Genomic DNA, 15,601 nt, shown 5'->3' on the forward strand with positions numbered 1-15,601 from the left:
CCACATGCTGGAGGTGATCTACTCTGAAACCCATGCTGCTGTACTCCCACCTACTGGTGCCACGCTGAGCTTGTGGGATTTCCCAAACCTGGCTGGCCGGTGTACAAGCATTCCTCATACCATCCAATCTCTTTGTTGAACTTGAAGCTAAAGATTATGGCTATGGTACTTGCAAACCGGCTAGTGTGCTTGATCCCAATCTGGTCCATCCAGAGCAGGCTTGGTTTATGCCCCCTCGCACCACTCAGCTGCGAATACCTCTGTCTTACTTGAATGCCTTAACTTTGGCCCTTGATTTCTTTCTTACCTCAAATTGTTTTATGCTAATTTAACTGCATTGGTCCGTGTGGCAGGTGCCCGATCGGGTTCATCCCCATTCCAGTCAATTGAACACCGTCCTCACTGCCTTTCTTTGGGAAGGGGGGATCTCACATATTGCATAGTAAATTTTTCCAATCCACCTACTGTGGGGGAATCACTGCGGCGGATGTCGAGTCATACTATCAAGCAACACATCTTTTGACTATCAACGACTGGTGGTATGGTATTCAAGGCGACCCCGCCTATGCATCAGAGAGGTGTGCAATGGGAAACACACACATCCTTTCCTACCTGTATAGTGTTAAAAATAGTCTTCCCCCAGCAACGAGAGTGGTCTTTAATTTGTGGCACTCCTTCCTCCAACAGATGGGGTGGTGAAGTGAATTGATGGAAAGGACGCCTCTATGGACAGGTAGCTAACTTTCGCAGGTAACTACACTGTAGGGTTTCCATAAGTGGGAACTCATTGGAATTTCTACACTGTGGGATTTATTGTAAGGGACAATCCTAAAGTCAATTCTAATTCTGCAAATAGAATATCAACTTCATGAAAACCAGTTCTATGGGTATCTCCAGCTCCGCCATGGTCTGACTCCATAAATAGCGGACCCTACCCAAATTCAGTCCACTGGAGGGTAAACTACTGATGGGCGTCCTGGGGGACCACAAGATTGCACAGATATACCAAAACACTCATATACAATCAACTCGATGAGTTGCAAGCCCTCAGAGCTGCGTGGTTGGCAGATGCTGGGGTCCTTGAGAATGAGGACTAGACTGTGGCACTGGGAGTGTGGCATAAGGCCGCACTCCAGCTCAACTCCGGCTAATTCAGCTTAAGTATCTTCACAGAATATACTTTACACTACACAGGCTCTGGGGTGTGGGTGTGATGGCATCCCCGAAATATATTCGATGTGGCACAGAGGAGGGCACATTTAACACACAGTGTAGAGCTTACCGGCAACCTACAGGAACTAGATAGGACACGTCAGGCGTGGGAGCGTGGGGACATACATAGGCTCTTACTGCTCAAGGCCAAGATCCCAGCATCAACACCCCATCTGTTATGAATAGCGATAATATATTGGAGAAGCGCATTGAGATATATGAAACAGATGTCACCATTTGCTCCGACCATTCCGCTGATAGGTATCCCCACACAGTCGGGTGTAGTTACTAGTTGACAACTGTCGGATTGGACAGACGTAGTGATTACCACAATTGGGACGTTCTTTTAGAGGGTACCCTAATGTCACATGACGCCTTTGTACGAGAGCATGGAGTGCCGAATAGACTGTTCCTATTACACGCTAGTGTCTCTAGATTTATTCAGGACACTTGGGCTCAGGGGGTAGTGAACCAGACACACATGCACTACTCACTATGCAATACCTAATGGGAAACGGGGCACACCAGACAAAGTAGCTATATACGGGGATCTGTACAGTAGCAGCGGTATCACTACAGCCGCTCCGTGATAAACGGGATAGAGACGTGGGACGCATACTCACAGATAAGGAATGGGACATCATCCTGGGGCATCCAAAGAAAGTATCTAGTAATCCCAAATTGAAATTCATCAAGTTTATGCTAGTGCACAGGGCTTATTTGACCCAGCGAAGATTGAGCAGCATGCTCCCGGGCACGGGGGATACATGCCCACGCTGTCATTACCCTGATGCAGGACTAATACAAATGTTATGGGATTACCCGAGATTGGGACATTACTTGGCGTCTGTATGTCAAATATTGAAGGATATCACTCCAGTCCGGAATCATGACTCAATGGAATACTGCATACTCGGATTGGGACCGTGAGGGAAGAAAGGTAGCCCACTTCATAAATTCTCACGTCTTGCCCTTTTACTAGCCAAAAGAAACATTGCAACACGATGGAAAGCTACCAGAGCTCCATCTTTGCAGGAATGGCATGTGGAAATGATCAGATGGGGTAAAGCGGAAGGGGCTGAATTGCAAAGAGAAGAACACAGGGGGTTGCGCAAAACACCGATCTCTATGGAGTGGAATGCATTAATGGAAGAATTTGCTGCGATTGACATACAATAGTACTGAGGGGATATAGTTGCACCTACTTATAAAACCCCTGGTTGACGTTTTTTATCACAACTAAGTGCAATGTCAACAGTATCCAATACAGTACATGATGGACTACTGACAGGTCTGCATATAGGGAGACTATGATTATGAGTAAATGATATAAGCATGGGGATATAAAGGCAATGGAATGCGATTGCCGGGCATGTGGGAGAAGGGGGAGGATTTAGTTATAGTAAGTTAGATGTAAAATGATGGATGTATTTCTCTGAATTTGTTTGATTTCATATTGACATATATTGGCTGATTTATGAAGGTCGAGTATGGGTAATAATGACAAATACTGGCCCATAGAAATGAACATTACCTGTTGTGCACATGAAGCAATGCACTGCCACTCAAGGTGTATGGAAGGGTAACAAAGACCCTAAAAGGGATTTCTATTCAAATAATGGACCTGTATATGATGTATTGCATGATTACAATGTAATGATATAAACGCCTATTTTTCTTATGCTATTGTTATATAAAATCTATAAAATATGTTATAAAAAACAGTGTAGAGCTTACCGGATTTACAGAAATACTGGCATGAGATGATGGCCCGTTTGGGCAGAGTTCTTCCTGGTTGATCCCCATGGATCCAAAACTCACCCTAGTACATCTCATCAATTATTTAGGTGGTAGTAGATATTGATTGCCTCCCCTAACCAAGGTCTGACCTTAGTAAAGCGGAACACAGAACGGGAGTGGAAGGCTGCGATCCCTCTGTCTTTGGCAGTGTAGAAAAATGGTATAGACCATTGTATGGGGTTGGAAGTGGCAGTATAAAAAGCTGGTGGTTGCCCCTAGAAGCACCCCAAGATATGGCAGGTCTGGGTGAATTACCGGGGAATTGAACTGGAACCTGTTCGAACAATGAGTCTGTTGATAGATGATGAAATCAAGGAATTTATGGGTTGAGGGTGGCCGTGATGATTACGGGACATTGTTTACTATCTATTTCCATTTTGTTCAATTGATGGTTGTAAGGTTTGAAGGTGGGAGGGTATGAACAGACAGACACTTGTAATTCTTTTTTGTATATTTTCTTTGTCATTATTTGGATCTTTGTTGGCCTCATGGGCTTTGTTCCTTTTCAAATGGAAACATCAATAAAATACGTTTATATAAAAAAGGAAATGGGGCAGAGCATTGCAGCAAATTGTACACTTGCAGTAAGATTTGTTTCCTCCAAAGTACTCTTAATTAAGAAATCGGTCATAATAACATTATTATTGGTAATTTCATGTCAAAGAGTAATACGGAATACCAAAATACTACCATTACTCCGGAATGATTAAAATTGCTCCCAGTCCTACATAAAACCAATGCTAGCTGGTCTTGATTCTACCTCGTGCCTCTTTTTTCCACCACCATACACTGTCTGTCCCCTTATCTAACTTTTGCAGGTTCTTTTTTGTCCCTGCTTTGTCCCTTTGTTACTATTTTCCTATCTTTCTATTTCTCCTTCTTTCTTTCTATTCTAACTGTCTCTCATCAGCAAAAAATTCTAAAGATGAAAATTAAATGCTAAAAAATAAGTGCCGCTACCCAACATCTGGACCACTGGCACATATAAGGCACTAGACATATTTATTTACGCATGTGACTTTTCGACTCAGAGCAAGGCCCACCGTGAGCTATGGTTTAGGGATGGGTTCGGTTTGTAACTCACAGAGCTCTTTACTACAGCCAAATAATTTTTTTAACGAAGGGAAAGTTGTCAATTTCCTTTGCTAGTGATTTACGTTATTGTTTTTTATGTGTAAAAGATTACTTCAACAGAAACAAATTTACCAGTTTATGGACTGGTGAGATTGGCTCAGCCACTTACAATGCTACGCAAGCTGGTCGTAAATACTGCTATTTGCTTGCATTCTGAGTTCAGTAATGCATGAAGTAAGGACAGAAAGCATCATAAGGGGTCGCCGTGGGTCACAGTTGCAACCACTGGTCCCTGGCGACCCTTGGTACCGCCTGTGTGACCTCAAGCTTTAGAGGTCAAAAGGCAGAGCCGAGAGCAGAATGTAAACAGTGTTCTGAAGAGCACTGTTTACTTTAAGGAGAAGCTTCTAGGGGCCGGGAGAGTAAACTTTCTGATCTGTCGAACATTAATTCAGTAGGGCAATTTACACTCATATCATTAAATAAAAAATGAAACAATTTAAAACCAAACATATTTTTACACAAGGCATTGCAATGTATTATTATAGTTCCATGAAAAATGATGTTGTACGAACGCTTCCTTTCAGTGCTTCTTCTGTTCTAGTGTGTTAAAATGATCATAAATCAAAATGTATTAAGAACAAGGAATGATTTAAGCCAATTCTATAGTTCACATTCAATTTACAGGGGTCAATTCAGCCAAAAAGTAGTAAAACCAAACTCTGATGAGTAAATCTCTAACCAAGTTTAGTTTTACTACTTTTTAGAATTTACAAATCCCGATTGGAATCCGCATAGAGTGCTACATCTGGTGCAGATTTCTTTGCGGATTCCGTGGGAAATCATGGAATTCATTATCTACAAATGCCCATTTTATTGCTTCTTTCTTTCTTCGTATCAAAATACTTTTCCCTGTAGAGAAAGCCCTTCAGATACACCACCATCCAATTTGGCATTGCTACATACCCATTCCCACCCTAGAAAGGGATTTCTGCTAGCATTTGTCTGGGGTAAAATGATCACTCTTTCTAGGCTGGAAAGGGGAATGATAGGAGTTGGCGAATGCCCACAAATGTACTAGTCTGAGGGTGTTCGCAAACTTTCAAGACAATATACAACTTGGAATGTCAAGGACCTCAATTCCAAATTTGTGATTTACGGGTGTAGAGAAGTCTGACTGGTGCAAGATCTCCATCATGAGTGCAAAGAGCTTACGTCTGCCCGCACTCCTTTGTGAATTCCTGACAGGCATAAGTGAACGAAATGTACTCGTAAATTGACGTTTACAACTGAATTTACCTAAATGAGCGGGTCCAGTGGTTCATATCAATTAATACTGGTGAAAATAAGTAGTCTTGTTTTTTTCTACATCTCTTTTTTTTGTCTCTCCGTATCTTTACATTTCTCACTGAGGTTTACAATAGGGGAACCATTCAATCATGACAGTTTGTGGTAGAAATAATTTAGTTTTCCTGCGTTCTTTTGAGTATTGTGCCCCTGGATACTCCTCTTCAAACAAATATATAATTGTTCATGTAAGGCAAAGATAAATGGGTAAATTCCATTGACATATCATGTCAGCATCTTATCTGAAATAGAGGTGGGATTAAAAATGGAGATTAATCTGCGTTGTACTGTGTTATGGAACTTTAGCCGTGTTATTATTGTGAAGTCATTGGGATTTAGGTCACGTAACATCACTTCTTGGGAAGATTCAATGTCAAGTGTGATTTCACGTAGACTGTTATCGGTGGGCAAATCTCTAGTGTGGAGGGGTCGTAATTCTAGGTTGTGTTGAATATACTGTACTCTGTAATTACCAGGTGTGATAAAGTCTGCACCCTTCATTAAAATCTGACAGCGATTTAAAAAAGGAAAAATTCGTTTATAGTGACATGTGAAGTTTGGTGTGATAAGACCCAACATCTGCATTTCATTCCTTCTTGGAATAAGCATGTATAGGAATGTATTGCACCTTATGTATTCCAAACCCTGGGGACTCGAAATTTATTGGATGCAATAAATTGCATCTTGAGTCTGACCCACTCATAAACAGGGTCATAGGCTGCTAGTCTGACTGTTTTGATAAGATATGTGGTAAGAATATTTGGTTTCCGTGGGATCGTAGGACCAATTTTTGCTAGAGTTGTTGTGGAGTCGGCCGAGAGGGCGTGCCAGAGAATGATAACCATGAGCTGCAAGCTCGAGTGGAGGGAAGGAGGCAACATCTGGAGTGGGACGGGAGCAGGAGTGACGGCACAATTGCAGTCATCGGACACACGCCAGCCAGAAGCCAGTTCACCTCTGCTTATTTGCCCGCCTGTCTATGGGGCGTTGCAAAGAACACGAACTGTGAGCCGCGAGCTTGAGCGGAGTGGAGGCAGCGAAGGCAGCGGCAGGGACGGGAACCTTTCAGACCTAACCGACTCCCACTGCACAATCTTGTGCCATCGGATCCCAGCTAGCCAGCAGCCTGTTCAGCTCTGCTTGCCCACCCGTACACCTGCCATCTAGGCTGAACCATCCCCTCTTTTGGACTCAACCCTTGGCGCAGCTCGGTGCACCACATAGATTGGAAGCAGAAAACAGAAAAGGCTGAGGCCGTCGGATACTCCCTCCGATGCTGCTGTGCTCATGCCCACCAGCCACATATTCGCACACTTGCCTGCTGAACCGAAGTGATTGCAGCAGCGCTAACTATTGGCGTTTTCACTGCACTTGTTGCCTCTGTTGCTGCAAGATACAAATACTTATTCTACGGAGCCTAAAACACTGGACCCGAGGCCCGAGACCCTGAATGGTTGCCTCCTTTGTGCCTCCACTGATTTTGCCATTGTTTGAGAAGAAGCTGTTCGATTGTTGGTGCAAATGCCGTTCGCTCAGGTAGGTTCCGCACTGATTTTCTGCTACTGTGCCTTGCTCCACTGGAGAATTGGAGGAGTTAAGGCGTGCGGCGGGGAGGATTCACCAAGAGCAGAGGCTAATTAAGTAAGGCACATGGATGGCCTGTTCTCTCAATCCATTCTCTTGGATTCTACTAACCATTGTGTGCTTGCCGCATTTCAACCTTATCCCCAAATAAACGCTGGAAGGACATGTATCAGTTGTGGTGGAGGCAGCGGCAGCATGGAGGTAAGCCTAGGAGCACTGTCCCTTTTTTTTTCATTTACTTGATCTTCAGCTGTACAGTATATTTTTAGCAGTGCCCGATCCTTGGTTCATATATCCAGCTGAGATCTTTACTGGGACTCTCGGCCTTGACTTTGCCTATGATTGACTCTTGACCAGCGCATGGTGCAGCTGGAACACTGATAATTCATCATTTATATAAATGGTTACTTAACCCCGAGCCACCCCTGCATCCATGCCTGGTGGTGAATAATAGGAACTCGGCACCTGTGGTGAGCAGAAGCAGCGGGAGTCAGGCTGGTGTGGCTTGTTCTCGCAGATTAGCCTTGAGAAGTCGATCTGCTCCCTAAGCCTAAGGGGGGGCTCATGTTTAACCGAGCTGGTGTGTGGTGGATCCTATGATCTGGTAAAATCACCTTTAGAAGTTCTGCTATTCCCCCTGACCTATCCTTCAGCATCTCTGAAAAGGAATACAACAGCTCGGAAACTTTGTTCAGGCAGGCTGATCAAACTAAGGGCCTGTAAAAATACCAAATCGAATGCCCTTAGGAATAAGGCAACTCATGACAACTTAGGGCCCAGCACTGCTCTGCTAAACCCGTGTTGGGCCGCCCGCCAGATTACAAGTGTTTCTTATGTCTGGCGGGCTTTTTTTTATGTTCCCATGACAGTGCCTCAGAAAAAGGGCACTGCAATGGGAACGCCTACAACTGTTCCTGCACGGCATGGACTATAAAGTCCATGCCATGCAGGAACTGGTGTGCATTGCTTCCTCTCCCCCATGGTTGTCATGGTGGTGGAACTGACATGAAAACCCTGGCGTAGAGGAAACTTGTGATATGCTTGGGTGGACGCGGCGGTTCTGCCAAGCATATTACTGCCTCTACATCACTGCGGCAGGGCAATGGCGGTCTGGCCGCCCTAATTGTAATAGGGCGGTCGGGAGACTGCCGCACCCCCATGAGTCTGCCAGATTCATAATCAAGCCCTTAGTGAACAGCTCAGACTCAATCTTTTCATTCTTCCAGAATGAGGTTGTTGACTCTGGGGCAGCAAACACACAGCCAGGAAATTTGGGGCCAGGGGATTCCAGGACAGGGAATTTCCCTGGGAAATTAGCATCTAAAGCCACCACAAATCCTATCTTTCTGACCTCTCCCCCACATCTAACTGTTGCAAAATCCACCAAATCAGTTGTTGGGGAAGCTTCTATTCATCTGGTTGAAGACTCAAATCTCCATGCTGAGGATTTCACCTTTCCTGGTATAGATGTAGTGGTGAGAAATCATTCCTCAAATGTGAATAGCTCTCTGTTCACTCCTTCTGGTCAGTCAAGCCCCCTGGGATGAAGCTTTTTAGTAGTACACTGTCCAGACTCTCCTCAGCAGGTTTGGGGTCTTAAGATCCTCCTCACTTGGAGGCTCTCATGAATTCATCCTGCAGCCTCTCAGGTCAATATGTGCAAGTCTACAAATCTCGCTAATGCCTGGAAATAATCACATCCTCCAAATAGATCTGCTTGAAAAAAAACAATAATGCTGATCACACTCAAGATACTATAACTATGGTTTTGAAAGCTTTGCTGGGCTATAAAGGCAATGAGGTTCACTCGCAGTCTGTGCAGCAACTGATGAGTATTAAGAAGAGAAATCCCCACTCACAAGAAGATATTTCGACATTTGCGGGCGGGGAGTTTCCCTTACAGCCATTGGAGGTGAAAGATAACTATAACATTTGTGGTTCCCGAGTGCGTAACCCCTAAATTAAGTGCACCTTAAAAAGCTCCATGTTACAGCAGGATGTGGAAAGTCTGAGTCATTATGTAAAATCCATTTTTAATCCAGACTTCCCAAATCTTGGATAAACCTGTCCCAAGGACAAATCTGCCTGTATGAAGTCCAATCCTTCCCTGATTTGAAGGTTTAAAGAACTGACTAAAATGTCCATTGACGTATCTTCAGAACGCGAGGAAATCCAAAGGAAATTAATCATCTGCGAAAAAAGAAAAGGAATAAACAAAGGATTACAAAAGAAGGTAGATGCACGTCCCGTTTTAACTCTATGCGAGGGGTTAGGCAGGGCTGCATATTGGCCCCCCTGCTTTTTACAATCTATATTAACGGCCTAGGTACCCATCTAGACGGAGCTGCCAGAGACACTGAGTAACAGCCACATCACATTCTGTATGGCTAACTTTTTAGTGGCGGCGGCTAGATCAAGATCACACAAGATACTATAAAACTTCCCCGTATGAACTGTCTTTTATACTCTTTTTGATCTTGTTTTAATTGATATACCTCGTCACATGAATTTGATTGAAATGAAATTGTTTAATTGTATTTTACTTGTACATAAATGTTTTTGTATGCTCTTTGTATGATTTTTAACTAAATCGAATAAAGATTACTTGACTGACTGACTGATTACAAAAAAGGGGCTGATAAAACTCAATTTTCAAGAAATCAGCAGGATTACTCCAGAAGAGTCTCCAGTGAATAATGCTGTCTCTGAAAGAATGATTGTGTTATCCTTAACAGTACTTTGATCTCAATTCTTCCGCTCAATATACCCATAAATCCCTGCTTGGATTATCTATAATTGATTACATCAATTCCTCATAGTCTGCCTGCAAACTTATGTTAGATTTAAAAGATATAAATACTCCACTTAGCGATCACAAAACGCTGTCAATTGCAGCCTGTTGTTTGTTGGATTATGGAGATTTGATGGACCCGTCACAGTTTATTAAGAAGTCAGGGAGAACGCATTGGCCCATGCCAAGGATATCTTACTTAAAAGATCTATTGGTAGGGACAGTTAATGCTATATGCCGTTGGGAAGATGATGTGTGCGACCATTTTAGTAAATTTATGAAGCTGATTACCCATACTGTTTCTGAGTTTCCCCAAAAACCCCATATAAATCCCAATGCTGGCAACTTCTCTATCTTTAAAAAGGAATAAACAATATTTGAACTCAATTTTTCTCAGTCTCAAAAGAAAAAGGCAGGTTAATTTCTCTACCTAAAAGAAGAAGGCAGCGCCTAAAGATTAGTCCAAGAAAGCAAAATTGTGACCGCCTGGGGATCAATTTGAGAGAAGCTGCATTAAAAAAAAAATTGCATACATTTTGGGAACTCCTTGCTGACTGCATTTGGGCAAGAGTGTGATCCCACCCCATCACTGTTAGCCAAGATGTATGGAACATTTTTATTAGAGAATTATATGTGGACAATCCTGGTGTTGACTTCTGTGTTGAAGTTCTACCCACTAACTCTCAGATAACGCTAATTGGCTATGGTCCACCCTCTTTGAATGAGATTGAGTATTTCATTAGGGCAATACAGGCTTCTGGTGCAAGAGTGTGATCCCACCGCATCTCTGTTAGCCAAGATGTATGGAACATTTTTATTAGAGAATTATATGTGGACAATCCTGGTGTTGACTTCTGTGTTGAAGTTCTACCCACTAACTCTCAGATAATGCTAATTGGCTATGGTCCACCCTCTTTGAATGAGATTGAGTATTTCATTAGGGCAATACAGGCTTCTGGTGCAATGGGTCCAGACGAAGTTCCAATCTCAGTCATAAAAAGGGAAACAAAACTGTAGGCCATGGTCTTTGTTTACTGTTATAACCAATCGTCTGTCCCCTCATCTTGGACCTGAAGTATTATTGTCCCATGTATTTGAAAAGGGTGATCGTAATTTACCCAGTAACTATCAACAAATTGCTCTACTAGATGCAGTTGTCAAAGTTTTACTAGATGCCTGTTGGAGCATCTTAATTCCTGGGTCGAGGAGAACATGATTATCCCCTTAGAACAAATGGGTTTCAGGAAAAAGCACTGCATTTTAGATAACATCGCAGCTTCGCAACTGATTACAGAAAAATATGTGATCTAAAGAAAGTGTCCTGTCAATGCTGAACTTCATAGATTTCTCCACAGCATTTGATAAGGTTGATTGTCCAACCCTGTGAAAAAAACGAGCTAATCTTGGGATGCCTAGTATTCTATTGCACCTGATTACTGCTCTCCACTCTTCAACCTGGTGCCAAATACTGTTAGGTGGGGACCAGGGGCTATCAAAAGTTATCCCTACAAAAACCAGTCTGAAGCAAGGCTGTCTGTTTGCGCCTATGCTCTTGTCCCTCTATATATCAGATCTCCCCAGTTTTTTATCTAAAAGCGTGGGTTTCCCTCCCAGTATTGGTGGTCGTCCAGTGATCTGCCTAATTTATGGGGACGACATTGTGATACTGGACTTAACCCATCAAGGTTTAGACCATTGCCCAAGTACCCTACAACAGTATGCTGGAGCAATTTTTTTTAAAATGAACTCCACAAAAAGCAAGGTGTTGTGCTTTCAGGGAAAAGGAGTGCCACCCTGCTCCAACTACTTATGACATCTTGGTACACACAAATGGGAAACAGTTAATTCCTATACCTTTTTAGTTAAAATAATGTCCAGTAAAATAAATGACTCAGAACATACATGCAATTGTGAGTGTAAAGCCCAATACCAGGCCAGGGGGCACAGTTCTTTTTATAAGGCAGTTGGACTGATAGTCTTTTCCCATCTTTCTGTCAGTGTACCGGGCCAAAATTCCACCTACTCTTCTATATGCCATCGCACAAATTGACATGACAAAGTGGAGATTTTTAGATTAGTCTAAAGGACAAATACTAAGGAGTTTGCTTTCACTTAATACATTTACCTCCTACCACTGCGTTAAGCTTAGAACTTGGTCTAAAGAGTCTGTAGGTGCAGGGGTTGGCGGAAGGGGAGCATTAGGGGCAGCGCATTATGAACAGTGATTGTAACTCCTTACGACACCTTATGCATAAAGACATTTTTTAACCGAACAGTGTCAAAGTTGTATTTTTTAGGAATGTTAGTATGTTTTAGATCAATTTAATCTTGGTGTAAGTGTGGCCTCACCTATGTCAATATCTCAGATTAAAGCCTTTTTTTAACCAAGCTTCCCCCAAGTTAAGTTTCTGTTTGGATCCCGATTCTTATAGAATAATAGTTTTGATTTGGTAATAAATTCCTATGTTTTGAACAAATTACAGCATTATGAGTCATGGAATATGGCCCATGGGGTGAAACGTCTCTGGGCAATAATCCGTCTAAATATTGTTCCATTAAATGTTGTAACATCTAAACGGTATGGCTCCTCAAGCATGTCACTTTTGTAAAAACGGAAACCAGGATTTAAAACATGTTCTAGTTATATGTCCAGCTTTGCTTTTATATCATTGTATGTTGTTGAGACTGCTCTTTCTAAGATTTTCTGCATCTACAACCGCAGAGGCTGTATATTTACTACTTAACCCGCCAAATGTAATGTCTTGTATTAATGTTTTTAACTTTTGAAATTGTTTTTTGCCTTTATATTGAATGTAATAATTAATGCTCTTGGGCACATTACAGTTTTTATTTCCAGTCATCTATCACGTATTTTGTATGGACCTCATTGGAGTTCCAAAGCATGATATAAAATTTGATTTGATCTGATTTGGTAAGAATGTTAATAGCCCAATTGGTATGTGCTGTAGAGCATTCAGAGCTGTTAATTGCTATTCAACTCATTAATTTCTGTTTGGGTCAAGCTCCTAACTGACTCGCAGGCAATAACCAGCAGTAACCACCCCAGAAGAGGGTGTTAACAACTGTTAATGACTTAACAGAGGGAACTAATGCTTCATGACTTTTTTAAACTCATGTAGTAAAAAACAATTTGAGCAGACACATATTTCAATAGTAGTAGCTAGACTTTAATTTAGAAAGGGTTACTCCTATGTCCTTTGTCAAACCACTTAGGTAAACTATCAATCCAGGATGCATGAGCCACAAATCCAGTTCTCCTAGGTTAGTTTCTCAGGCGCATCTAAGCAGCCACCAAAAGAGTAATAGCTTGCTGTAAAAACAGGATTGCATCATCTGAGAAAACGTGGGCATATATCAGAGGGCTACTACTTTTCTTGGTTGCACTGTGCCTAACATCAGTAATACAAAGTTGGCATTGGAAAAATACATTGAACATATTTCTGAATGTTGTGATGTCTTAATGAGGAGTATCTTACACAGCCAAAAAATGTGCAGTCTTATAAGAAAACATTTTGCTTTGTTTTTCTTTCTAATTAAAAAGCACAATCATATAATTTCGAGCACACAGTTCAATGAAAACCATCAAATAACACTGGAACCAGGTGCTATGTATCCTTAGTTATAAGTAACAATCCGATCTGTTTAGGATGGATATCTCTTCCCTCTGCACCGTGCCCCCTAAATATGCATCATGCCATCCTCTAATGTAAGGAACCACCCTCATTACAAAGAGTGCCTTTACTAAGTGCAAATTTCTCTCTTCATTTACACCCCTTTCTCCTTCTACCTTTTAAAAATTGCTTTGCACTTCAATGCCATACAGAATTTCACAATCTGGCAAAGGCAGTGACTAACCTGAACATTGAAACAGTGTTTAAAGTAACCAACTTCTTTAGATCTTGTAGGTTAATGCCAGCGTTCCTTAAATCCAAGGAAAATGTGTTTGAAGACCTCCTAAGGACATCCTGCAGCACATGGACATCGGGCGGCGTAAGATGTATTCTCTGGAAAGAGATATCGCCTTTGAGTTTAGAAGCTGTAAGCCCCAGGAGATCCCTGTCTTGACTTTCATACACACAGTGACAAAGTTCAAGAAGCATGTTCGAGCTAAGCTCATGCGCCTGCAGAGTCTTCAGGTACTGCGATACAGCATTCCGCTTATTACGTACTGAGTTCATTGTCTTCTTCTCTGAGGCGAAGCCTAGACCCAGAGATTCTTCACAGAAGAGGAGACCAGTCAAAAATCTACGGACAATGCATAGAAATCGGTCTTGAAGTTTTTTCTTTCTAGGCTCGAAAGAAACGTATCTCATAAGACGTTTGCCCCTGACTGTGCGTGTCAACACAAGGTGCAGAGCAACTAAAAACTTCTGGAGGGTACCATTTGAAAAAACACTGCAACTCTCTTTTCTCAGAGGGTTCAAACATATAGGGAAAGTCTTCATGAATCCATACCTCAATGCAAAGTCCTTTACGTCTTTTAATGGAAATGAACTGTGCATCAAAGCGTTCTGATCCGTTTCTCCAAGAGTCAATGCCAGAAGAGCTAATTTAGCAAAACACTCCTTGTTTACAGGCAAGTTAATGTTTGAATGTTGGTTAGCACCTGAAAGATTGTGATTTACTAAATTCACCAACAAGGTGGTTAGAGTTGATGGCAGTTTTCTGTCTCCTGCTTTGAATACTGCCTCAAAAGCAACACAAACGAGTCTACACATGAGAGGAATATAACAGTAGCTTAACAGGTAATGGCATTCCCTGATCTGTTTCATGCAATCTGTGCCATAAGAAACCTTTTCAAAATGTTTTTTCATGTACTCATCGACGTGATGTGGGGAGAAACCAATCATTTCAACAACTTTATCTGCCTTTGCCAAGTATTGGTTGAACTTGTCCTTGGGTCGTGCTGTTATTAGCACCGTGCAACCTCGCAGCAACTTCTTTAGGAAAATTGCTGCAAACAGTTCTTTCATGGTGTGTGATTGCTTGGAGGAGGGGTTAACTGAGCAATGCATCAGTCCATCAAAGTCTTGGACGTCATCAAATCCATCAAAAATCAGGAGAACTTCATCAGGATTACGGAGGATATAGTCGAAGACTCCATCACATTTCTCCTCAGGCTTCGCAGACAGTCCAAAAAGCAAGTCCTTCAGACTGTATTTTTGTCCAGTGAGGTTGAGTCGCTGACACTCAAAACAAAACACAAAGACAAACTTTGAATACCCACCAGTTGACCAGTCTTGGCAGACCTTCTTTACAAGAACTGATTTTCCCATCCCTGCTTGACCCAAAAGAACAACTGTTTTGGTTTCTCTTGGTTTCTCTCCAGTAACTTGAAACAGATTGCTTCTTTCCAACAATGATTCTTCCTTTTCTTTGACATCATAGATAGCAAGTTGTTTTTCCACACCTTTGGTGGTATTGTTGCCAGTTTTATTTTGAAAACAGCTTTGCATCAGCGTGACGTCAGTATAAATGTCATCTGGAGTCCCTTCTGGGTCTGTTGTCATGAGCTTCCAACGCTCCTTCAGTAAAGACTGAAAAGCTTCCACATATTCTGAGGAGAGAAACAGGCAAGTCTGTGATCAAAAAGTAAACTCAATAAAAATGAAAGTGATATTTTTTTCTGTACAGTACATGAAAATATATTTTGATCAATAACTTTTACAAATGATCCCACTTCAAATTGTGTCCATTTCAGGAAAACGATGCAAAGTCTCGGTGTGAACATGTTTGTATTGCTCAGCTGATTTTAATTAGTATTACAAAATT

General features: G+C 41.9%; 1 protein-coding gene across 3 annotated transcripts in view; it reads right to left on the reverse strand.

The window, feature by feature from the left end:
• The window catches only part of CIITA (class II major histocompatibility complex transactivator), a 451,080-nt gene that overhangs the window by 142,675 nt on the left and 292,804 nt on the right, over positions 1-15,601 (reverse strand). For all 3 annotated transcript variants that reach the window (XM_086941420.1, XM_086941419.1, XM_086941421.1), the window contains one exon: positions 13,685-15,386. In XM_086941420.1, the coding sequence (XP_086797546.1) occupies positions 13,685-15,386 (1,702 nt within the window). The remainder of the gene's footprint in view (positions 1-13,684; positions 15,387-15,601) is intronic.

This window comes from Lissotriton vulgaris, chromosome 10, assembly GCF_964263255.1.
Source record: "Lissotriton vulgaris chromosome 10, aLisVul1.2, whole genome shotgun sequence".
NCBI classification, from domain to species: domain Eukaryota; kingdom Metazoa; phylum Chordata; class Amphibia; order Caudata; family Salamandridae; genus Lissotriton; species Lissotriton vulgaris.